The 27,428-nt window shown below is 44.4% G+C and overlaps 2 protein-coding genes across 3 annotated transcripts in view; both read left to right on the top strand.

Moving 5' to 3' along the window:
* Positions 1-11,787: 11,787 nt before the first annotated feature.
* On the top strand, positions 11,788-18,143 carry FAM167B (family with sequence similarity 167 member B). The gene is made up of 2 exons (XM_083171157.1): positions 11,788-12,330; positions 17,068-18,143. Exons 1-2 carry the CDS (start codon positions 12,046-12,048, stop codon positions 17,329-17,331), a joined length of 549 nt encoding a protein of 182 aa, XP_083027283.1. The 5' UTR covers positions 11,788-12,045; the 3' UTR covers positions 17,332-18,143.
* A 6,207-nt stretch (positions 18,144-24,350) lies between these two features.
* The window catches only part of LCK (LCK proto-oncogene, Src family tyrosine kinase), a 49,188-nt gene continuing 46,110 nt past the window's right edge, over positions 24,351-27,428 (top strand). Inside the window, exon 1 of one of the 2 annotated variants that reach the window (XM_083173870.1) lies at positions 24,351-24,457. The gene's annotated coding sequence lies outside the window, so the exon portion shown is untranslated. Of the gene's footprint in view, positions 24,645-27,428 lie in introns of both variants that reach the window. The other variant, XM_083173868.1, reaches the window with a different exon arrangement.

Here is a 27,428-nt window from a genome sequence, read left to right as displayed (position 1 = left end):
ACCTAATCAATAACTAATTTAACAGCAAAACATCACACCCGAGTGCTACAAACCGTGAATAGGGGCACTGGACTAGCAACAACATGCATAGAGGGATTGGTTTTAATCTTGATTATTTCAACACTTAATCTTTTTTTCTAACCATTCTATAACTGTTTTTACATTATATTTCGCTCCATTAGCCCTACTATAAGGGCACTTTCTACAAAATAAAATAAAAAGTAAAATAAAGAGTAAAAGTATAGGGTTTGAACACCTATTATCTAGTAATCATATATGACAAATGAAACTCAAGGAGATATTTTAAATAAATTAAAATAATTACGTTAATAAAGCATTATATTTTAAATATACTTTGTCTGTGGAGGGACGAGTGCATCTACAAAAGTTGGTTTTCTTTTCTTTTTTTTATATGACTGTGTATCTCTAAAACCATTGGACGGCACCAATACTAATCACAATAAATCTTATTAACTAAGAAATCTTAATAACTAAAAAAAACTATCATTTCCCTCCAGATTATATTCCAAAATAATTATCTTGGTGCTGGAATCCTTTAACAGATTCAGAAAAAACAGATTCAAATCTGTCATGGTATACAGTGAGCTACAAACCAAAACCTCTGACATTGAACTAGACAAAATTGGTTATCAGACATACCTTTATTAGACAAGACAATAATCCGTACTTGTTTCCTAGCAGGGCGCCACCGATTTTAATTGTATGAAATCGGGTCGGAAAAATCGGGTCCAACGCATCGCATGCGACCAAATCGCATGCGATGTGACCAAATCGACCCGATTTTTAATTGTACAGCCACCCTCAAGGCTGATTACAATGTTAAATGCCCCCACAGACCCGATTTTTAATTGTATACCCACCCTGATGGGAAATTACTATGGGGTCAAATGCCACCCCATTGTTAACGCCATGCCACGATCAACACCAACCTGAAGCATGGCGTGCGCAGCGCGCCCGCGAGGGACGGAGGTACGCGTCCTCCAACCTTTTCATACCCCCACTATCCACATCAGCGTGGAGTTGATTGTATATAGTGTGGAGAATGCAGCCAGCCACCGAGCCTGAAGCGCGGCGAGCGCAGCGAGCCCCGCTAGGGGACGCGCATTACTTCACACGTATTACGCGTCCCCTCGCTTGGGGCTCGGTGGCTCGCTGCGCTCACCACACTATATAAGATCATCTCAACTGCTACATTATGATGGCATGCGATGTGACCAATTTTTTAATTGTACGGGAAACGTCTTTAAAGCATGAAAATCGGGTCGGTCGGGTCCCATCGCATACTGTACCTTAAGTTATGGTATGCGATGGGACCCGACGGGCGCCCTGCTAGGAAACAAGTACCCAATAATCTTTAAATACTACACAGAAACTATTAAAATTATCCAATCATCTATCCTACAAGAAATACATATAAAAACAATTTACAGAGCGTATATGTCCCAGAAGCTGCGCAGTTACTATGACCCGAATGAAACGGGGCAATGCTTAAAATGTGGTTTTCACTCTGCGACATTCTGGAACTAGATGGCTTACTGCTGAAATATATGTATTTTGATAGATACAACTCCATCATCACCTCTCATACGATCACCCCAGATTCTCCCATAGATGGGACCCTTTCATACGATCAAAATCAGAGATAGTGCAATGCCAGATATATAACATACTAGACGTCAGACCACCCATGATAGCGAATACCTAATCTCAGACCAGACTTGTTGAATTGATGGTGTACTAGTGTAGGAATCACCCATATGCAACTGACATGACCAAGCATTTTTTGGACTTGATAAACGGAAGTAACCCATGTACCCCCCCCCCCTTCTTCCCTCCCTCACCTAATCCCATTAGTTAATACCCCCTCCCCCTTCCTTCCATGTTTTGTTGTTCTTAATATTAAACAGATTATGGGGGAAATTTACAAAAAAAAAAAATCGTGAACAAAATTTTTTTGTTTTTAGGTGTATACGTGTTTTTGGCATTTACTATGCCAAAAATACGTATTTTCGTATTCTTAATGATGGGACATTCATATTTGTATTTACAAATACGAATGAATACACAATCGAAAGAATACGCCAGGAATCACCATTCAAAAGAATGGTGGTTCCTGATTTACGAAGCTGCCGTATTGATAATACGGCCGCTAATTAGTGTGAAACGGCCACGAATATACGGCAGAAAAATACACTTTATTTTCCTTTCATATTTGGCAGAAGCCTGCACGGATCTGACTGATCCGTGCAGGCTTCAGTGTTAAAAAATAGAGAAATAAATAAATAAAAACAGCTGTAACCAGCACCAGGCTAAAAGAGCCGGGCCGGTAATAAAAAATCAGGAAACCCGACAAATAGGGGTTCCCCGATTTTTTCAAACCAGCCCCAGGCTCCAGGTCCAGGGCTGGTTCCCAAAATACGAGGGGACAAAAGGAGTAGGGGTTCCCAGTATTTTAAGAACCAGCCTCAGGCCAAACCAGCCAGCAGGGTAATGTCACAGCCGGGGGACACTTATTATATAAGGTCCTGCGGCCAAAACATCACCTACTGACCCCCTCCAGGACTTACCTGACCAGGCTGAAGCCTGGTGCTGTCCTCGGTGACCCTGTGCGGTGGTCCCCGGCTGATTGAAGTGTCAAAAAATAGAATAAAAACTATTGTGTTTTACTGTGGAACTATGATTCTCAGCAAGCCTCCCCCGCAAGATGGGACTTGGAGAACCACAAGTCCCAGCCTGCGAGGCATTAAAGGGCCCGCTGGCACTTGTAGTTCCACAGTTAAAAAAATAGTCAAATAAACACACACTGACACACAATAAAAATAAAACTTTAATACATCCAAAGCCCATACATACTGATACTTACCTATCTTGAGCCCGTAGGTAGGTCCCTGGGTCTTGGTCCGGTGTCCTGTCCTGGTCCGGATCCATGTCGACATTCGGCTCCATGTCGATGTCCAGGTCCATGTTGGCGGCGTCTGTCGGCGTCTGGTCCGGGTCCGAAGAAATCCATGGGGGACCTGTGGAAGGAAATCCAACTCACCCAGGTCCTCCTGTGAAGATCTGTCATCTTGATCCACCATAGTCCTGGTCTTCTGGCATCTTCTGGCACCTGCTGGCGATTCCTGCAGCTCCCCGCATCGGACTGATGAGAGGCGCAGAGATGTTTCATCTTCCGTGCCTCTCCAATGAATGATTCTATTGGCCGCTAGGCGGCCAATCAGGAGCCGACTTTCTCGGCTCTATAGAAAAAACTCTATCAGTCACTGCCACTGACGCGTCTCATGCGCTACTGACCCGGGGGCGGGTGGTACCACTGCTTACCCACCTTCGCTGCCGTGCCGTCGCAGGTGATGACGTCAACCAAGAGCGACCAGCGGGCGGCCACAGACATCTTCAAACTGGTCAAAGCCACGGCCGGCCGCGACCATATTTTCTGTGGGCAGCACAGCCAGGCGGCGGCCCAGGGGGGGAAGAGGCAGCCCGGCCAGCTGGTAATAGCAGCCAAATCTGGTCCGGCCCACCAGGAAATGACTCAGTTTCACGGCGGCCCAATCCGCCCCTGATGCTGACAGTCTATTTCAATAGATAGGATTTTTCCTTATCAACTTATTTGAATATACTTATTTCCATTAGTAACACCACGATCACAAGAGTGTTTATAACGTTTTTTAATTTTTCTCTGTCTATATACAATACCGGAGCGGAATGGGACAAAAGCGATTAAAACTGTGAAGCATTGTAATGCCCTAATATAACATTATTAATGTTCATCGGCATAAGTCAAACTTAACAGTGTGAAAAACTGATACTAATTGTTTCAAAAGTCACAGATTTGTGTATATAGAATCAAGCTTCTGCAAAGGATATTTTTTCTTCTTTTTTTGCAGAATTCTTTCATCAGAATCAGAATCAGCTTTATTGGCCAGGTATACTTACGTATACTAGGAATTTGGTTTGGATTGCTGTGCAACAGCCAGGGTGGGAACACGTAAAAAACACAGTACAGATAAACATAACATAACACGTACAGATATGCACTAGATGTATTCTGATGGGGGACACGGACATGGGGAACATATATTACTGATCTGTACAGCACCCAGGCAGCCATTCAGCTATGGAACCCGACAGGGGTGGTACAGATATGGAACCCGACAGGGGTGGTACAGATATGAAACATGACAGGGGTGACACAGGGTACATATTTGGCTAGCGGCACAGATCCTTGGCAGCCTTCAGTGGTGCCATCTTTATGTTGCTGCTCACAGGGCAGCAGTGGAGGGGCTCAGCAGGCCAGCGTGGGTGGTGGTGGAAAGGGGGGCCGGGGATGAAAGCTCCGGTGGATGGTAGCTTGCATGCGTGCGACTATCCCCGGCCCCACCGGAAGTATTATGTATGTATGTGTCACAGCTACCCGAGGGTAGCTGTTATATCTTAATAAGGAAACTATTAAAAGCTAAGTTTTAAAGTGACCAACCATATCATAAATCTGGGGTAGCCAACTCCAGTCCTCGAGAGCTACCAACAGTTAATGTTTTCCAGATCTCCTCACAGAATCGCAAGTGAAGTAATTAGCGCCACATGTGGATATTTTAAAATGTATTTGTGAGTAATGAGTGCACCTGTGCAGCAGCTAAGTTCACTGGAAAATGTGAACTGTTGGTAGCTCTCGAGGACAGGAGTTGGCTACCACTGTCATAAATCATTAATAACACTTCTTAAACAAAAGTGTGCCCCAAAAAAGGAAATCTCTGTGTAAGTGGAGGTCTGCTCTCTGCCACCCCAAACTTATGCTTTGAGTACTTCATTATTTGATTTATGGGGGCACCCCCTGCACCCATTACACTCAATGATAAGACTAAAATTACTAATATTTCTGGTCCTTCAAATATTCTGTCAATCTGCAAGTGTCTCGTGTGAGATTCACTCCTCTTTGTATACAGTCACCTTAAGAACTCTTCTCCATCCCCCCCTCACAGTACATCAGACGGTGATAGCTAACAAACATGGAATAAATTAGGCCTTCATTTTTTTTCCTCGACTGTCACCTGCATGGCACAATACCCCCCCCCCCCCCCTTCCCCCTGTCCTGGCATCCTAGACTGCAGCCTAATTAGGCTATTGGTTAACCAGGCCCTGTGTGTGTGTCTGTCATTGTGGTAGGGACTATGGTTGTAAGCCTAATGGGGCAGAGAATTATATGATTAATTGATATATGTTCTGTAAGGTGCTGCTGTAGGCATATAACTTATAAATTATGACATGCATATAATAAAGAACCAACCAATAACAAATCCTTCCCCTGAGTCCTTTTGTTACTACATTCTATGCACACTGAAAATGAATTGTAATTATGTAATGAATTACTCATTACACTAATTTCGGTAGCGGTATTGAAGTACTTTACATTTACAGAACATATTTACTCATTCACATCAGTTAACGCCCTATTGAAGTTTACAATATACAGGGATCCAATAAGTTAGTAGACAATTCACATGCCAGTATCATCTTGTGGGAGCAAACTGCAGCACCCAGTAGAAACCCACAATACAATGCCAGACATGCAAGATTGGACATTGCATTACTCATCATGTGTGTGTAGTTTCCTCCCAGTACAGTAAATAGAAGTGTGGCAGGTATATACTACCCTACCGTATAAAGAAAATTGCTAGGACAGGTGGTTCTTGTGTTCCCAGCTGTAACCGTAATGGGCCAGCGGTGGATGTTTGAGAACTGGAACCTAGGAGGTTTAATGTAACGTAGATGCATACACTGGAGAGAAGGAGTTTGACTGAGAGCGGATGAAAACAGAGGGCACATCTAGTACAGAGGAGGTTGGCAGATACCCAGAACAGAGACAAGGAATCTAACCCGCTGTATGTCTTCCCTATATCCACCGCAAGGGTATATGGTTTTCTCTGTGACCGATGGGCAGGTCGCTGCCCTCTCTCTGGGTCTCCTTGTACCTAACTGTGCATCGATGGTATGTATGTACCGGCCTAGGAACCGATGGACTGAGAGTACTGGTCTGGAAATCAATGGTCTTGAGGTAACGGCTTATGCCGATGGTCTTGAAGTATCGGCCCTGGGAACCAATGTTTTTGAGATAACGGTCTGGAAACTGAGGTCTGGATGTATCGGCCTGGTAACTGATAGTCTTGGAATATCGGCCTGGGAACCGATGGTCTGGATGTATCAGCCTGGAAACCGATGGTCTTGGAATATGGGCATGGAAACAGATAGTCTTGGTGTAGCCTGTGCTGCAGAATCCTGAGCTGGGTAACAGTTAACCCTGATGGAATACTGGAAGCTGGAATCACAGTAGCAGAGTATCAGGCAGCAGGTGGAGAAGGCTGGTCAGCAGGTGGAGCAGTGAGGCAAAGGTATACACAGTAGACAGGTAACAGGAACTGAAGCCTGAAGTCTCGAATGCAGTTTCTGGGAAGACTATCTGTCAAATATTTCAAGGCACTGGAGACTTGTGGGAGCTCTCCTTATATACCCAAAAGTGACTGGTGATTGGCTGTCTTGGCACATGTGTGACAGTGCCCCTGTTCGGTGTGGTGCAAGATGGCGTACCTTAATCTGGAGCTGGTGACGGCGGCGGCTTCTGGATTCTTTGCGGCTTCTGCTGGAGAACCTGTGGCAGGGAACGGCACAACCCAAGGGACCCACAAAAGACAACGCTACTTTGGTTAGCAGCGACAAATATTTATTAAAGGAAAACAACTGCACTAGTCGCTGTGATATACTCGTACACATATGCAAACATCAATAAGAAAGATAAAAAAAACACAAAGACAATGACATCAAACAGAGCAATATTAAAGACAATAATATGACATCACTAGAATACTATACCGCACATATAACACAATACTGCACATATAACACTATACTGCACATACAACACTATACTGAACTATAGTCCCTGGTGCAAGGAAAACAGTCAATGAAGAAACGGTCCCACGCAGGAAGATCCTCACAAGTACAAGGGTAGGCCCTACCTTAGTGTGCACACTACTATATAAAGGCCAGAAAATATTAATGGTCCCCTATAGCGGGGTACGGGCGAGTCCCCGTTACCTAGGGCAACTCCCTGCTAGACATACAACACAGGCTGTAGATATAGGCTTGGCAGTGGTGGCAAATCTGGCATGCAGCCAGAGGGGCGTTGCAGGTGTCTCTGGGCTGGTAATGTCGCAGGGTGATCAGCACCCCAATAACAGTTGTCCCCTATGCAGTGGAGAGCCACTTCAATAGCTGGGTAAAGTGGGCCAATGTGGGGTGCAGGCCAGCCTGGGGGTAGGGGAGCTCCTGTACCTTAACTCTCAGCTGCAGATGCCAGCTCCTGCTGGTCATGACTCTTCAGGGTCTCTCACTCCTCTCTGGGTCTCTCACTCCTCTCTGGGTCTCTCACTCTGCCTTGCACCTATCAGCAGCACCTGATCTCCTCTTCAGTGCAGGACAGGGGAACAGCTTCTCCATTCACTGCACACACGCTGCTGGGCTTTCTCCTCTCTCTGCCTGAGCCTCTCCCTGCTCCAAGCATGTCTTCTCACTCTCTCTCTCTGTGCACAATCTCTGCCTTCTCTCCACTGCAGCAAGTTTTTTCTGTCCCGTTCTGCTGGCTGACCCCTGACCTCTCAGCTTCCTGTCTTCACACACTCCAGGGCAGCCAATCAGGGGAATGTCAGGTTCTCTGCACGTGGATGTGAGCTGGGTCTGTTAACCCCTCACATCCCTGCAGTGTCTATGAAGCTGCAGTCTTTCCTAATAGCAGCATTGGCTGCCATTAAGCCTTTTTGAGGGCACAGGGGCACTCAGAGTGGATTGCCACATACCTCCCTGCTGGAAATTTGCCTGTCCGCAGGCAACTTAACCTGGGTCAGTAGATTCCTGCCAAAAACCTCTCAATGTCCATGACAAGACATTTAACGGTGACAAAGAAAACAGGTGAGTACACATACATTCACCACAAATACAAATTACTGCCTCCCTATCACCTGATATCCAATGTGGGCACCCTGAGTCAACCATCCCTCCGCCACAGGACTCCATCCCTCTGCGGGCCAGCTTCTCCACTGCTGTCAACGGATGGCGCCCACTCTCACGACTTGCACTCAGCTTTAGGCATGTCTCGCCTCTCGATCTTGCCTCTTCGATCGCAGAATCGCCTGCTGTATCTGGAAGGCAAATTCTTCCCCGGAGATGGTCGTGTACTCGCCGTCCGTTACAGGCTTCCCATTGATGAAACAGGTCTCAGCCTTTTCAACTCTCTCTGCTGGTTCTATCTTGGCCTTGGGTTCAGGCAACGGTATAGCTGGTTCCACTTCTGATGGCTCCACGGTCTCTGTCACGGCCATATGGACCACAATTTTGGGGTTTCTCTCCGGTTCAGCCATTCTGACATTTCTTGGCCCTAGGTTCGCCGCTCGGTAACCGGCATCATCCATCCTGGGCACATACTCCCGCGTCGGCTCTGGAAGTTGAGGCCTGGTCGCTTCTTGCCAGTTCTGATTGACTGCCTCACTCCGCACGACCGGTTTCTTGCTTGACCTCGTGATGTCAGGTTCTGGTGGGCGGGTCATCTGTCCTGGTCGAGGAGGGTTGCTGTTCACTCTTTCTTTTTCTAGCTTGACCTCTCTCAGTTCAGCTGTACTTCCGGTGTATTGGCGGTATGGTGGAGGCTCTTTACGGTGCGGGTAGTGCCACTGTTGTTCTGGGGCATGTCTGTTGCGTAGCACCGGCGTTCCATTCGGCCCCGTCACTTTTGCAGCCTTGGTGCCTTTTTTTCCGCTTGTTAATTCGAATTCTACAGCCTCACCGTTGCTCAGGCTCCGGAAGCTATTTTGGGGATCGGCATGCTGAATGGCGGTATAGTGCACATACACGCTACGGCCTGTATCTGCGCGTTTAATGAAGCCATACCCGCGTGGTACATCAAACCACAGGACACGACCTGCAATTCTTCTTGGGCTGGCTCGTGGTCTACCCCTCGACGATATCACACCGGATGCTCTTGCCGTGTTCTGAAACACTGCCGGTGGACCTCCTGTCCTGTGTCTTCTCACGGTCTGTGGGCATACATTGGTTCGGTCAGTGGGTAGTTGTCCTGACCTCCATGGGGGATTCCGCTTCTGTCTGCGCCTTCCGCCACATTCACGTCGCTGTCTTTCCTTTTCATCCTCCGCCCATTCCTGACGCATCTCACGGATCATCCTGGTCATTTCGGTCATCGCTCCGATGATGGCCCCAATCGCGTTCTGATTGGCTTGGGCTGGTGGAGTGGCGGTTCTTCGCATCTCCTGCGGTTCTGTGTACTGCGATCGCCACATCTTGCCGTTCACAGGGGTCTTGTGCAATCCTGTTCGTGACGCCAAGTGTGACAGTGCCCCTGTTCGGTGTGGTGCAAGATGGCGTACCTTAATCTGGAGCTGGTGACGGCGGCGGCTTCTGGATTCTTTGCGGCTTCTGCTGGAGAACCTGTGGCAGGGAACGGCACAACCCAAGGGACCCACAAAAGACAACGCTACTTTGGTTAGCAGCGACAAATATTTATTAAAGGAAAACAACTGCACTAGTCGCTGTGATATACTCGTACACATATGCAAACATCAATAAGAAAGATAAAAAAAACACAAAGACAATGACATCAAACAGAGCAATATTAAAGACAATAATATGACATCACTAGAATACTATACCGCACATATAACACAATACTGCACATATAACACTATACTGCACATACAACACTATACTGAACTATAGTCCCTGGTGCAAGGAAAACAGTCAATGAAGAAACGGTCCCACGCAGGAAGATCCTCACAAGTACAAGGGTAGGCCCTACCTTAGTGTGCACACTACTATATAAAGGCCAGAAAATATTAATGGTCCCCTATAGCGGGGTACGGGCGAGTCCCCGTTACCTAGGGCAACTCCCTGCTAGACATACAACACAGGCTGTAGATATAGGCTTGGCAGTGGTGGCAAATCTGGCATGCAGCCAGAGGGGCGTTGCAGGTGTCTCTGGGCTGGTAATGTCGCAGGGTGATCAGCACCCCAATAACAGTTGTCCCCTATGCAGTGGAGAGCCACTTCAATAGCTGGGTAAAGTGGGCCAATGTGGGGTGCAGGCCAGCCTGGGGGTAGGGGAGCTCCTGTACCTTAACTCTCAGCTGCAGATGCCAGCTCCTGCTGGTCATGACTCTTCAGGGTCTCTCACTCCTCTCTGGGTCTCTCACTCCTCTCTGGGTCTCTCACTCTGCCTTGCACCTATCAGCAGCACCTGATCTCCTCTTCAGTGCAGGACAGGGGAACAGCTTCTCCATTCACTGCACACACGCTGCTGGGCTTTCTCCTCTCTCTGCCTGAGCCTCTCCCTGCTCCAAGCATGTCTTCTCACTCTCTCTCTCTGTGCACAATCTCTGCCTTCTCTCCACTGCAGCAAGTTTTTTCTGTCCCGTTCTGCTGGCTGACCCCTGACCTCTCAGCTTCCTGTCTTCACACACTCCAGGGCAGCCAATCAGGGGAATGTCAGGTTCTCTGCACGTGGATGTGAGCTGGGTCTGTTAACCCCTCACATCCCTGCAGTGTCTATGAAGCTGCAGTCTTTCCTAATAGCAGCATTGGCTGCCATTAAGCCTTTTTGAGGGCACAGGGGCACTCAGAGTGGATTGCCACACATGACCAGACCAGGGACCAGGATTGGATCAAGAGATCTGACCTGAATTATGAGACTGCTATTGAAGCTGTGATTGGAGAATCAGCAATCAACTGATCCCTGATGTCATGGCTGTGCCCATACAGCATGGGAGAAATGTAGAACACTGTGGAGCAAATGGGGCAGAACATTCCATGATTAGTGATCTAATAATGCTAACATTTGCAGGCCACTTTGTCCTGCGCATGCTGTATTTAATGTTAGTGTTTCTTTTTACACCGGTTTGTAGATAGTTATTTAGACTCCGCATTACAATGAGTATCTCAGTCAGGGCCATGTAGCATATCTGCAGTCCTGTAATTGATTTCTTTATGCACTTACATTGGGTATGGGTTATAGGGGCGAAAGAACATATTAGGTCATTAGGTCGACCAATATAGGTTGACAGTCACTAGGTTGACCCATGAATAGGTCGACATGCATTAGGTAAACATGGTCATAAGGTCGACACAAGCATCAGATCGACATGAAAAGGGTTGACATGAGTTTTGCATTTTTTTGGTGTCTATGTTGACTTAAGTTGGCATGGACTCTCCCCATGCTTCGGGTGCAATGCCTTCAGGCGCACTTTGCTCTCCATGCTTCGGGCACGAGTAGTAAAGTATAAAAAACCTCTTTTTAAAAAACGAAAACATGAAAAACTCATGTCAACCTTTTCCAAGTTGACCTAATACTTGTGTCGACCTAATGACCATGTCGACCGAAAGCATGTGGACCTATTTCATGTGTCGCCCTAGTCCCCTTACATCTATTAGTTAGCTCAGATCCTGGTAGCCATGTGCTGTTCTGTTCTTTCTCCTGGTCCATCCCTTCCCTTTCCTGCACAATGCCCCATACTAATGCGTACAAGGGAGCAAGGGCATCCTTAAATAGATTACAGTTTATGAGTGTTAATGACCTTTCCTCTGCATATTGGAGCTCAGGAGATTCTCTTATTGTTCTCTAGAACACTGGATGAGCCAATCTGCTGGGTGCAGTTTCCTGCAGAAATGGGAGGATCCTGCAATCATAATAATAATAAAACATAGGGCTTGTTAAAAGGAGAGCCCAGGAATCTTGAGCCAAGCGGCATTAAGTAACTGTACATACAGTAGCACACCCTCCCAAGGTCGTTGTTTACACATTCTTTTTGGGGGGAATTTTCCTACTTGCTTACCTATTGCATGGATTCTGATCTACATTCAGGATCTATTTCACATACACAGAAACTTCCTGTGAAGAACAAGTTCCTCTGCTGTGGTGTCTCCTAATCTTTGGTGCAGTTTGATCTCCCACGGTGTTAAGTTTGCTCACTAATGTCTTTCAGTCCAGTGATATTCAGTGAGTTGGGTGAGGAAGAGGAGGGTGAGGCAACTCCTGATTTAGATTCTGTGAAAGCACTGACAGCCAGACTGAAGCTGCAGACTCGGCGTCCATCCTATCAGGAGTGGACACAGAGAGTACAGGCACGACCATGGGCAAGAAATCAAGGAGCTACCCAAGATAGACTAACTTCTGATTGGGAGGAAGACACCCCAAAAAACAGTGTATGTGGATTCAGCTCCGTAGATGAAGCATTGGAATGGCTTAGGAAAGAGCTGGTAAGTTATCAAAGTGTGTGCGTGCGTGCATGTGTGTGTGTAATTGTCTATCGACTTTAATATAATAATATATGTAGTTCATGGTTTTCAGACTCAATACTCAAGGCACCCTAAAACTGTGTATACACTGGGCATTCTATCATTAACGATATGCACGATACAATATAGGTAATACCTCATCAATGTGTACGCTCAATATCATGAACGATGTGTGCACCCGCGAATCGTTATTGACTCCCCCTGTCTTCTGTACATGCAGCTCAATCTGACAGTATCATCAGTGACTGCGTGTACGAAGCAAAGGTCAGGTGATGTCACCGACCAATATCATGGACAATATCGGTCCGTGTGTGTGCACTATATCATTCTCCCATGGCACTATATCAGTGGCTGCAGGAATCGCTAAGCGTGTACCCAGCATAACAGTCCAGCTTTTAAGAACATCCATGCTTCTGCAAACATGGCACCATCAAATTGCCTGTGGTACTATTTGATTAAGCATGGATATCCTTAAATCCTGCACTGTTTGGGAACCCCGAGGGCCAAGTTTGGGAACATTTTATAAATATGTATGTGTTTTTAATTATCTCCATTGCCAACTATTTCCTTTATTTAGAATTCCTTGAGATATTTATTAAGTTAGCAACACACAACAAGAAGGAATAAAGCTTTGTATACCGTAGCAACTAAAGGCAATGTGACTGTTTTACCTCAGGTTTGATACGATTGTCATGACTGGTGTGGTCATCTCTCAAAATGTTGATAGCATCATTTCAACAAGAGAATGGGGCATCATGTTTAAAGTTATATTGCCAACATTGTTAACATACATTAACATTAGTTACATGTTGGCACTCTCCCATTGACATGATGCTGTCGACATTTTAACTGACAGCATTGGTGCCTTCAGTTTAACTACATCAGTGTTATTGCTGTTGTGCATTCAGCTTCCTTACAATAAGGCCTTACATATTTTTCTGGTTCTATACCAGAAGGGATTTTACTTATGCACAAGGCTTCATGTGTGCCTTATAGTCACAAGCATTACTATGTAATTCTCCTTTATATTCTGTAAACCAGTGGTTACCAAACTTTCTCAAACCAGTAAAACTGTGTTCAGTTATGCAGATGTTCTTCTATTAATTCACCTATGTTCTCGTTGGCAACCATCAGCACTAGTTTTGCTAATATATTGACCATAAATCATTCGATTTGGAACTGGACCACCAGCCAGTGGCACCCCTGAAAATGCACTGCAGCATTCAGGATTGCCACAGCTGTAACGTCATTTCGGTATATATCATTGCGGGACGTTAGTGATGTACTCTGTTGTCTGTACATGCAGCTCAAACCGAAGATATTACCAATGACAACTAAATGTAAGCACTGACATTTTGTGTAATCATGCAGCGTGTTTGCACTATATGGTTTGTCCATGAGTTCAAGGAAAACCATGAGCGACATGGTATAGTTTGCAGTGTCGTCTAATGTGTACCCAGCTTTACTGTGTAGATCCAGACATTCAGGGTGACGTTCTATGGGATGAGAGTTTTTCGCACGTCAGTTTTTCGCACATTATCGCACTTTTTTTAAATCGCATTTGCCTTGGATTCGCATATTTAATGAGGTGTGTGTTCCGGCAAGAAAAGTGCGATAGAGTGCGATAATGGGCGAATTTTCGGCATGAAAATGTGCGATTTTTAGGCATGAAAATGTGCGAATTTGAGCTTATGTGCGATTTTGGGTTTGTATAAAAAAAAAAAAATTGCGTGGGGTCCCCCCTCCTGAGCATAACCAGCCCCGGGCTCATTGAGCTGGACCTGGTTCCAAAAATACGGGGGACAAAAAGCGTAGGGGTCCCCCGTATTTCTGAAACCAGCCCCGGACGCTTGGACCGGTCCTGGTTCCAAAAATAGGAGGGACAAAAAATCTGGGGGTCCCCCGTATTTTGAAACCAGCACCGGGCTCCAACAGCCCGCAGTGTCATGCCACAGCCGGGGGACACTTTTTACATAAGGTCCCCCGGCCGTACCATGAGCACCGTGGCTGGTCAGCCTTGGACGGGGTACCTGGAGGAGTGGGGACCCCCCCAATAAAGGGGTCCCCCCCCAGGCTTCACCCATCCAGGGCTGAAGCCCGGGGCTGTCACCGGCGTCCCTGGCCAGTGGACGCCAGCCTTATAGGGTTAAATCTTTCAATCCTAACATTGCTTTATACAGGAGGACTACAAGTACCAGCAGACCTCCCCCGCAGGCTGTGACTTGGAGAACCACAAGTCCCAGCATGCAGGGCATTAATGGGCCCGCTGGGACTTGTAGTCCACCTGTAAAAAGAATGTTAAAAGAAAACACACACACAGAAAAGTAAAACTTTTGCGCCGGAACTTTAATGGGATGCGATTTTTGCCGTTTTTCGCATCCCATTAAATATGCGAAAACGGGATTTTGGCCGTTTTTTTTGCGCAAATTTCGCCAAAAAACACAAATCTCATCCCATAGAATGTCACCCCCTGTCTTAAGCCCCATACACACTAGATGATATGGGCTACAGTCGAAATAATTAACAATATCTGCTGTGGGTCCCAATTTTTTAGCTCCAAATGCCCTTAAATGCATCTACATGATACTAAAATAATGCAATAATGGTGTGAATACACCCTTGTTTTACATTATTTAAGTAAAATAATATTGATAAATAGGTGCCTGAGTTTGTATATGGAGCAGAACAGAACTTGTATTGGAAAAAAGTTGTGTCTGGTACATTGTAGAACTTTGTATATATTCAGAGACACGCATACAGGGGTTGCACCAAATTAATCGGCACAATTTCCTGGTGCATCCAAGTCATCTCTCATTGTGACTACGATGCATTTCCAGCCAAAAAGATGCTCCAATCTAGAGGAGTTTCACCCAACCTGGCGTGCCCAGGTGGTGTGCCAAGAGGACACACCTTTATTGACACATTTACATTCAGCAGAGTTACAAGAAATTCATAAACGTACATTACACAGAGCATTAAAATATACAGTAGTACCAGAGGAAATGGGGGAAAATGTTCTAAATGTCATATGTTACTTTTTTTTCATAATGTTTAGTAGTATCTGAAAATGCAACGGTTTGGAATATAGTTTTTGTTTAATAGAATTTTTGAGATTCAGTTTATATTAGATGCTGTAATGTTAATATGTTTGTATTAATGCTACAACTCATAAGCATTTCTCACTTGTACTGACTGTAATAGTGACAATAGCAATGAAAGTTTATTCTAAATAAATGGATTTAACGTTCTCCACCTCCTATTGATTATGTTACATCTGCACTCCTATATGTATTGTATTTATGAAGACAAGCTATGATTTCAGACTGGAATTAGGGACAGTAAGATATTTTAGGAAACAGGGACCTTATATTACTAAATATATCTTCTCAGGTACACGTATTAAGGTTTTTTAAAACTACTAATTGGTACGTATACAGTATACCATAAAATGTGAAATTTTTAGATCCAAGGTGTGACACTCCAATGGCCACGGTCTGCACATGCAAACCATAGATGGGTTTATACTTATGGTTTAAAACCATTGCTGGTCAATGGAGGAGCTGTCAATGACCATCATTACTACTTTGATTACACTGCAGAGCTCTGCGACTTGTCAGGATGCAGCACCTAATGGGAGAAGGGAGTGAGTGCTATGTGATTTGCATCCCTCCTTTTCTATAAAGCTCACATGTTTCTAAGGCTGTGCGTCCACTCAAGTGAGGTGAGAGAGTTGTACTGGGTTGCATAGAGTAAGAGGCAGGAATGGCTGACAGGAGATGCGACGGATTGGAGTACAGTCTAGGAGTAGCAGCAGCTTCCCTCAGTCATCAGCCAGGCCTTTGTAAACACCTCATTCTGCTGTGTTATCCCTGCCTCCCCTCTATGCCCCGATCTGTCTACAGAGCTAGTTTTAAATACTAAACCCTCACAGTGTAGGAAGAACTATATAGCTTTCACCTTTGCTACCTCCTACATGTACACCATCATTTCTCTTTATACTCTTTCGCATCCTACTTCTCCGCTTCTGTTCATCAACTATCACTCCCATTTTCAGGACTCCTCCCGTGCCGCCCCATATCTCTAAAAAAATTCTCCCTTCCTTTATCAGTCTGTATATCAACCTTAATTGCTTAAAAGTGGTTCTCAACCTCGGTCTTCAAGGACCCCCAACAGTGAACGTTTTCCAGGTCTTCACACAGAATCACAGGTGAAATAATTAGCTCCACCTGTGATCTTTTAAAATGTGTCAGTGAATAATGAGTGCACCTGTGCACCTGCCAGGAGACCTGGAAAACGTGCACTGTTGGGGTCCTTGAGGTTGTGAACCACTGGCTTAAAACATTTCACCCTACCCTATCTCTGCATGATCTATTCTTTCTCTCCAACACCCTTAAATACCTTGTATTTCCCCAGTACCTGACTTCCCTTTTCCTTATGGAATGTAAGCTTTCATGTGTTGGACCCGCCAACCTCTTATTCCATCCTCTCCCATAAGGTTCCTTAGATAGTCTCCAGATATATGCTGTAACTATGCTACACATGTAATTAATGATGTTATTTTGTTACTCTGTCTACACTGTTTTGGCAATTTGTTCTGTACAGCACCATACAAATTGGTGTCACCATATAAATAAATACTAATAAATAATAAAAGTATATTCATGATCATGTTCTGAAGTGTACCTTTGTTTTCAACAGAGGGAGATGCAGTCCTCTGACCACCTTCTAGCACGGAAGCTCATGCTGTTGCGATCACGGATATCCCAGCTGAAAATAGAGCAGACCTGTGAGAGACACAAGGAGATGCTAGATGATGCTACTTTTGACCTAGAGGACTGTGATGAAGACTCTGACCTGCTCTGTAACATTCCCCCACGAGCAGCCTTCTCTCTATCAACGCCACTCAAACACATTGGAGTCACTCGCATGAACATTAATTCACGACGATTCTCCCTCTGCTAAGGATCAACCAGACATAGGCCCTTATTCAGATTCGAGCGGTACGGCCCGCGTGCGGCCGTACCGCCGATGTTTTCCGTCTGCACATGCGCAGAGGTCACTCTGCGCATGTGCAGGGGAATTCGCCGTGTAAAAAATTTAGACGCCGCAAAGGGGGCGTATAGGGGTGTGAGGGGCTTAATAGCCTCATTACCCTATGTATACGCCCAGCGTTTCATGGGCGTTCCCATGCAAACGCGGGGCGTATGCATGGTAATGAGGCTATGACGCCAGTGATGGGGGCGGAAAGCTGACATCGCCGGATGTCAGCTGCCCGCCCCAATACAAGCTTTCACACGGACGATTGTCCGTGTGCTCTAAGCTTGCGTGAGCGGGGGGAGCGTGCGGCCCTGCCTTCGATGGTCATCGACCATCGAATGCAGGGGGCAGCTCCCAACATGGTGGAGGCGTACGCCCCGCCATTTTCATGCGGATCGGCAGCCGTCCGTGTACGGACGGCCGTGCCGATCCGTCTTGTAGGCGGGGATTCGTCTGGTGCGGTCGGAGCCGCATATGCGGCTCGACCGCACCAACCAGAATAAGGGCCATAATAACAGTCACTGCCTGTCAAATAAACTCACATTCACTACTTCATTTGAATGTATATTAACTAAACTACCAGCCAATATTCGGGGTAAAATATAGTGATTAACTCACATGCTGTGTCCAGTAGCTGTAGTCTGACTCTTTGCTGTGGCTGATATAAAGTATCATTTAAAATTATCTTTGAATTTAGTATCTAAAATTTAAAATAATAAAGGTGTGTTGTTATGTTTGCTGCAGATTTTTGTTATTATGGGGTCTAGTTAGCAATAATCACAGTATCAGCTTAGATATTTTCAGTCAATATCATCACAATCCATTCCTTATTCTCACTGCAGGGAGAGTGGTACAGTTAATATGCTGTCCTGGAGAAGTAGTTCCCTTGGGCAGACTTTTCAGTTTTTTGATAGGCTGTCCTATCTATATCTCAGCTGCTGGCTGGCACTCAATATTCTTTCAAGCAAATAAACACTAAACAAGTGTCAAGTTGTGTCTATAGATATAAAGTCTCTGCGTGGCCCAGCACTCCCTTTATGTAGGTAATAACAAGCAGGTGTCTGCATAAATTGGTAATGCAAGGTCCCCAAGGTGCAGCACTCCTCTGTCACGCTGAGGTAGTGGGAGTATTTTCGGAGTGCCACACAGGGCCACCGACAGTGGGGTGCTGTGGGTACAACTGTCCTGGGCCCGGCCACTCTGACAGAGGGTAGGTGACGTCACACCATGTTCGCCAGATGCTACCAGGTAGGGGAAGGGGGGTGGGATTTTGTCAGTCCCGGGCCCCACAAAATGTCTGGTGTCTGTGAGTCTCTGAAGCACTGCCATCTGCTGGCAGAGAGTGGAACTACAGCTCCATCTCACACATACACAAACACAGAAGGTAGCAGACTAGCTTTCGAAGCTTTCGCTTCTAGCGGGCTTACTAGTATATATATTATACACATACTCACACACATCAATTTTTTTTAAATGCAATGATAACTAACCATTGGATCAACAGAATTATAGAAACAAATATTTATTTGATTTGCAATTGACATTTGGGGTAGGACCCAATACAAGCATCGCAACATGATTGAATATTTACCATTTGATGTCAGCAACCATCGGAATGCCTCCATAAAATGTAACACCACTTCCATCGGTACAAAACCGACAATGATTGGGAAACATCACGATGCGATGTATCTCCCTAACAATGACTCGACACACACACACTGATATGACTCCTGCGCAGAAGGTTATATCTTACTTATATTCTTCAGAAATGTGAGCTGCAGTTTGGGATCCTGCAAGAGGTGTTGCTCGTCTGACAATGCATTGCAACCAGGTGTCAGGTGTTCGATTATGTATGGATTGCACCTGATAATTGGCTATTCGGTCTGCCTAATCCCAGCATTCATTGCTGCATTATCACTGTCTTTGGATCAGTGTTTCTGAAGGTCTTTAAATTTCTCTTGTGCCATAAACTTCAATGTTTCCTGCAATGTTTTAGTCTGGGCTGGCCAAAGCAGTCCTCGAGATCTAACAACAGTCCACATTTTCCAGACTATCATAGTTGGTGCACAGTTGTAATCATTACTAACTGTCACATTTTCAAATATGTGCTGCATTTATTCCGAACCATCACATTCTGCAGATCCAGAACTGCTAGTAGATCTCGAGGGCTGGTTTGGTCACCCCTGTTCTAGTTCAATGTTTCTCATCTTCAATTCCATTGAGCTCTTGTGTTCTGTATCTGCCACGCTAAGAAACTTCTGAAATTAACTAGGTTAAAATCCTTTGTTTGGTTATACAGTTATCCAGGACCAGCCCCATTCACACTAAGCAATATTTTGGTCCTTCTGAGCAATATTGTTTGTAATGCTGGATATTGAGTATTCTCCATATCAATAACAATGATTGTACATGCAGCTCAATTTGACCATATCATCGACTTCATGTACAGAGCGGGGACTAAATGTTAATGATATCGTTCAGTGATTATGCACTATATTATTTGGCCGGGGGTTAAGGGAAATCACTGACGATATCGCTCATGGAGTTAATCATCAGTGGCCACAATCAGGAGTATAGCTGTCATTAACAATATAGTCAGGAATTCTATACTGCAGTGCATGTTATGCAGGTCTCCCCACAGAGTCACAAGTGAAATAATTAGCTTCATCTGTGGATCTTTTAAAAATATGTTAATGAGTAATGAGTACACCTGTGCACCTGCCGTGTGACCCGGAAAATGCGAACTGTGTGGGGTCCTGAGAACAAGTTTGAGAATCCTTGTAACCACTTTGCAATCTAAGGGCCTGATTCACAATTGATCTATGATGTGGGAATTCACAATGCATTCTATTATTAGTCTTGGAGATTCATGCTCACACGCTGGATCTGACGACACGTTTCGGTCCACTGGACCTTTATCAAGACATCAAGACAAATTCCGTGAAAGATAACTGGGTGTTAAAGTTACAAAGAAACCGTTATATGCTTGCATACAACTAGACTCTGAGGGGTAGATTTGTTAAGCTCAGTGAAGTGATAAAGTGCCTGGTTTTTATCACTGGCCAATCAGCTCCTATCTGTCATTTTTCAAACCAAGCCTGCAACTTAACAGGTAGGAGCTGATTGGCCAGACACTTTATCACTTCACAAAGCTTAATAAATCTGCGCCTGAGTGAGTAAACGGTACACCTATTGGATGTTACATCCCTTTCTTAGTTGTGAATAAGGAGCGAATAGAAACCACTACATGTGTTAATCTGTTGTTGTCCCAGTAAGTGGGGTATGCCATCTCCATCTTAGTGTCATATGGTCTTTTCCTAATAAAGGGTTAAAGAGAAAAGAAACCGTTATAAGTGTTGTTTACATATTGCTTTCTGTAAGTTGGGTACGCCACCCACTTCTTCTATCTTCATTTGAAAGATACCTTTACATGTTTAAGGTTCCTCTTATTGAGGTGAGAAAAGTATGCTAACAGTGGCTCACCACCCTACTGGTATAAAGAAACCGTTATGTGTTTGGTGAAATCTTCATTCAGTGTGAGTGGGGTACGCTACTTTAGTTCTACGTGAAGTCCCATACCATCACTCGTTCTTCAGCCCCTTTTATAGAGGCGAATGGGAGACATATAGGACTACTTCAGAATTTTCATTGTCTTAATCAATAATCAGAACACCGTAAATAATAAATTTGTTGTTTTTTTACTTTATGTTAATCACTTTGTATATGTGCACATCATTCACATTATTTACACTTTCTGCGCCCTTTTTTTAATATCATGTAGGGATAGTTTTTGAAGAGGGCTTCTAGTTAATTTACAAAAAAGTCAAAGCGTAATATATATATAGTGTCAAAGTCGAGAGGACATTGGGACTTGAATTCTTTAAAATACATAATGAGAAATATAGAAGCTCATGAACCAGTCAGGATTATTAATTAGCTAGTAGTGTTAGGAGCTGGGAACTGCCCCTGTTACTTTCCCTTTTTATAAATGAAGGTTTAGTAAGCTTCTTGCATTACAATACAGTGGTACTTATTTTTGTATTCTTATGGTTAATTATGACTGTTTCTATCAAGAGTGTGTCACTGTTTTTGTGGCTATGCCCCTACTCAATGAGAAATTAGCACAAGACAGCGGAAGGAAGTTGTTGATCAAAGTTCTCTGTACATGTCAGAGAAAGATATACAGTATGTCAGGAGAAAAAGACATAGGTACAAATACTACAACCAGGTGCAAGTGTAAAAAGACTGATAAGCCAGTAACAGTGATACATAGCTCACTACCCTATTCCTTTATTCATGCATTTAATTTGGATTCAGTATTGAATCCCGGCGGTCGGGATCCCGGCGTTCAGAATCCCGACGCCGGAATCCCAACAGCTGAAATGCCGACAAGGGGGGGACGTGGATCGCCCCCCCCCCCCTTGTGGGCTCGCTGCGCTCGCCACGCAGCGGGCCCGGTGCCTCGCTACGCTCGGCACACTAATTTATTCTCCCTCCAGGGGTGTCGTGGACACCCACGGAGGGAGAAAGTGTCGGCATTTCGGCGGTCGGGATTCTGACCGCCGGGATTGTAACTGCATCCCTTTAATTTGCATATTAAAGTAAGTTGTCACATATAACAGTACTTCTGATAGGCATATATATAATTTGTGGAGGGTGTGTGGGGCACACAGGCTCCTGGGTCCAGGGGGATGGGGGGGGGGGGCACATTACACCCATACTTAAGTCTTTAGAGTCCTGTGGGTAGAGTGGGTACCATGTGCCTAATTTAAATCAGGACAAATTTGTTCTCAAAATGGTTGGTGCAGGTGGGGCAGATGTAACACGTGCAGATAGATTTAGATTTAGGTTATTTTGTTTCTATGCAGGGTAAATACTGGCTATTTTTACACTGCAATTTAGATGTAACCCACCCAATTCTAACTCTCTCTGCACATGTTACATCTGCCCCACCTGCAGTGCACATGGTTTTATCCATTTTGAGAAAAAAATGATCCTGCAATCAGGTCTGAATTAGGCTTCATGTCCCTGGAGACCTGCGGATGCACAGTAGAGTGGCACGATGCCAGAGAGGAGGGGGCGTACACAGAGTCTGCCATGAACCGTCTCCTCTCCATGGACCTTTGAACATCTCCATCTCCAAATGTTTTCCCACAGATGAAGGTTTTACCTTAGAAATCAGGCAGGTACTGGGACAATCCTCCATTCTAAGTAGGGGTGTCAGGGAAATCATGCAAGTTGGAAATCCTCAATTTGCTGATTCCATTAACAAACCCCTTCAAAAAATATTTGAACACTCGCTCCACAGGCATCCACACCTAGGGTGACCAACTCATCCCTTTAATCCGGGACACATATTAATTACACAAGTTCTATGGCTGGCTTTCACCTGGTTTTAAACTGCCACACCTCAAGACTCCATTTCACCTGGTTTTAAACTGCCACAGAACCTGTGTAATTAATATGTGTCCCGGATTAAAGGGATGAGTTGGTCACCCTATCCACACCACTCAGCCACAGGCAAATCTGGAGGTAGGAGGGAAGGGGGGTATGCATAAGCTTTTTACCTTGCTTCAGGAAGAGTGTCCCTCCTACTATGGGGCCAAAACTCTGGCATAAAGTGGTGCCATCTTCCCAAAGATGTCATTAGGAAGATGGTGCTACAGAGCAGGAGGATGTTTGTTATCACAAGGTAGGTATACTTATAGGGGGTGTTGAGGGGAGGGGTGTAAGACCCAGGTACAACAACTCCAGACTCAAATAATTAATACCCACGACCCCAACAGCAGTGTTATAAGTAATCATATACAAATTCGCAACAGCATATATAAATTAGGAATTAAAAAGAAAAAAGGGGGACATTTGCTGGGAATAAGACTTCACAATGCGGGCCATAGCAACATCCCATGTTAGGTCTCATTCCCATCTTAGTAAATTTCCCCCATAGTATCATAATCCCAATATTTAAGTAATTAAGAAATAAGTCTCACAGTCTTAATGCTACATACACATGTAGATGACAATTAAAGGGGCTAATTCTTGATGTGCTGATGTCAGCACATTTTAACGAGAGTATGTAGCAAGCCACATGACAGATTGAATTAACACTGTCAACAAAGGCATTGCTGATGTTGGAGGAACATCGGCGAAACATTGGTCAGACGGTGAAAAAAAGCATACACACTTTTGAACAATATTTGAATCATCAAATCTGATGAAAATGAAACTGCCCATAAAACCTGATCTTCAGATGCATCCTGTTTGCAATAAAAACATTACTGAAGTTGAGAACACACTTTTAAGATATTGCATGATCAGTTTGGGAGTCAAAAGAATGGCTTAACAATTATATATGGGTTTATCTAGCTTTAGGTACATGACTGTACAACACCATTCCATGGATGGATAGGCATGTGATACAAGGGCCCTTGTATCACATGCCTATCCATCCCATTGGCCCCCTACACGTGCGTCACGGCCGCATTACCATACGTACGCCCAGCGTTTTCATGGGAACTCCCATGAAACGCGGGGAGTATGCATATGGTAATGAGCCCAAATAGCCCTTCACGCCCCTCTCCACCCCCTGTTCGGAGTGTTCACATATCATGCGGGATTTGGCCGTACGCTCCGCTCGCACATGCACAGAGACGCCTCTGCACATGCGCAGACACAAAACATCGGCGGGCCGAACGCACGCGGATATATCCGCACCGATCAGAATAAGGGCCCATGTGTGGACTGTAGATGGTTAGTGGCACATAGACATGGTAAACCAGGGTGTGTATGTTTGTGTGTGTGTATGTATATATTATCCATGACTATACTGCGGATATGACTTCAGCTACAGAACAGTCGGCTTATGTTTGTGGTTATACCATGGGTGTTAGAAGCTATGCTTGGGCAGGAAGTCAGGTAACAATGAGAGAGAGAGACACACACACATGCAATAAGAAAAGAGCAAGAAAGAGAAGAAGAGAGAATGCAGTAGAGAGAAGCAAAAAGCAACAAGGGGTTGGAACCTGGGGCAAACATAATAAGAAGAAAGGTAAAACGATCCAGACAAATAACAGCTTGTGACAAACTCATCCTTATATAAAGAAGGGGGTAAACGCAGGAGGACGGCGACAAAAGAGGAGAAACAAACAGAATACACCTAAAAGGAATAATAGCTATAGGTTCAATGATGATCAGAAGATAACCAGAGAAACTAATATACAGCGTTCTACTCACAGGTAACAATCCTCTGGCAATTCACATACAGTAATCTAGGGCAGGGTGATAGTTGAGTGTACTTATGCCTAATTCCTGTGTATAATGTCCACAATTATTGTTGTTGTATCTCCGTTCACAATATTGTGCAAATAATTCTGTATATATATACATGTTTATTTTTCCTATTTCCCGCATGCGAACCTCCAACTTTTTCTTTTTAAGAATTCAACCTTTGTGCCTAAAGGCCCATACACACACTACGATGTCTTCTTAATGATGATGAACGCCCCCATTATAAATCACCTCCTGAACAACCCAGAACAACTTAGTTCAGGGTCGTTTAGGAGGTGAATCTTTTAACATCATCTACTGTTTATGCTGTGAATGACGGACGACTACCAACGATGCGCGTACCCGTGGGTCGTTAAAGACCATAGCCATCGTCAATGCATGCAGGTTAATTTGGCTATGGTCGTTAACATTGTTTGTTTTTTCAATAGAAAAGGTCCTGCATCGTTTGTGGTCGTTTGTCAGCCGTCGTGCACCAGCGATCACTGCAATGCTGAGGTCGTTCATTTTCACTTCAATGGTGAAAATGAAAGATGGTAGTTAACGATGTGTCGTTACTCACACATCGTTGTGTGTGTATGGGCCTTAACTTAAAATCCAAATGTGATCCCTCTGTACATTTATATGTGTTTTACTTTATATGACTTGTGGCGTTTTTATCTGTGTGTCCTAGGCTGTGCATTGTAGTCCTTGCTTTATGATCACTTGTAATAGAAGTGCCAAGGAATGTGGGCACATCTTATAAGTATAAAAAACATACATATTGTTCCCATAAGGTATAGTTACTGCATTACTAAGCACTTGGTATGACTTGCTGTATGAGATGGCGCAGGTCGGTGTGACAGCTTGCCCTGTTTGTATTTGTAACATGGCTGAGACAGGATGCTTTGTATACAGCTTACATATCTGTAACCTCAGTGACATGATCTATACACAGTTACTGTCTTTTTTATTATATTTGTATTATATTGATCATGCAATTAATTAAAGGTCCTCTTTGCAACTTAATTAATAAGGCCAATGTTATCAAATGGAACAATGGTAACAAATAATTTATTTGCACAGGTTTATCATTTATATATGGCAAGAATATACTTTAAAATGGTGCTGTTCAATGGGCAAATACTATATCGGTACACTGTAAAGCAGGTATCCAAGACAGGGGCAAACGCAGGATTTTCAGAAGGGGGTTTCCAGAGAGGGGCGGAGCAAAGCACAGAGATGGGTATATGCCGGGACAGTTAAAGTATTATAGATATTATATACCAAATGTATATAAATAATAATAATAATAATGATTATTATATATATATATATATATATATATATATATATATATATATATATATATATATATACACATAACAGCAGTATAGACCCCTGGGCACAGCAATGTATTGGGGCCCCTACCTATCCTCCAGCGGTAGGGGTGGGGGGTGCTATGAGTGGAAGCTTTGATGTCCCGCGGGTGGTAGGGGGTATTATATTAACCGCTCAGCAAGTAGGGCCTGGATCAGTAGTTTTCACTAATTACCCCTTTACTGCACAGATGGTGGGAGATGAGGTGGGAGAAGGGGGCATTGGGCTGAATAAAGGGGTCCTGATACATAACATCCAGGGTGGTAGAGGATGTTTACTACGCAGAGGTATAGTGGAGTGGGCTTATTATTCATAATTTTCTGGTGGGAGGACAGCTTGCTTGGCTGCAGATATCTCCAGTTCCTGGAACTAGATTTATTAGCTTTTAATGGAATAAAAAACTAGAGAATCCCTCCTACCAAATGGTATTGGGGACTAGGGGATCAGAGTTCAGGAGGAAGAGCAATCTGCCCATGAGAATATAAAACTACATACCAGGTGTGTGGAGCTGGAGCAGTAACCAGCTGCTGGAAGGCTGATATCTCTAGTTCTGGGAACAGTAGAGACAACTTATAGTGTCCATCAAAGGGGGAGAGTCCCAGCTTTTAGAATATATCCTCAGAAAAACTGAAAAACCTGAAATACTGTATCTCACTGGGAAGAGCAATTAACAGGCTTGGATGGGGGCCACTGCTTTGAAGTCACATATCTCCGGTTCCCCAAGGTTGATTTTTAACATTCTTGTACCCATGGAAAGAGGGGACCCTCAGCTTTCAATCTAGGGCCCTTAGATTCCTGGGGGGTTTCTGCGTACTCAGAACCCCCCCCCCCCTACGTGCACTACTGCAAGATGACCTTTCCACTACCTATAATGTGCTCTCCCAAATGTACGTTTTTTTTATTGCAGTATTTTGAAAGTATCACAAAGGGCGGTATTCAATCTGTGCCAATGTTTCCAACAGATGGAAATATCGTCTCTGGCCTATTTAATGCTGCTGTTTCCGAGAGTCAGTTTCAACTTTTTCTGATGGAATAGGCCGTTTACCGACAATCCTCAGACTTTCCGACACTTTCTGATATTCAATGTTCTAACTGTCGTGTTAGTGCCAGAAGCCGGGAAAAAGGTACCGAATTCTGACTATGGGGATGTTCCGACAGTCGGAATCCCGAATTGATTACCCCCCTAAGTAACTCAGCACAGCTAACTGAAAGAGGTCATTCTATGGGACATTTGGGAGCAGAACATTTTGTACTGGGTACAATGGGTCATGTTAAATCATCTACTTATTTCACAGGGTAATTTCATTTATCGTAGAGGATGATATTTGTGGACGTGGCCTTTGTTACAGCAAAATGAAAGTATATTTTATATAGAA

The sequence above is a fragment of the Crinia signifera genome, chromosome 2 (assembly GCF_055691185.1).
Source record: "Crinia signifera chromosome 2, ASM5569118v1, whole genome shotgun sequence".
Taxonomy (NCBI): Eukaryota; Metazoa; Chordata; class Amphibia; order Anura; family Myobatrachidae; genus Crinia; species Crinia signifera.
This window is presented reverse-complemented; position numbering and strand designations above follow the sequence as displayed.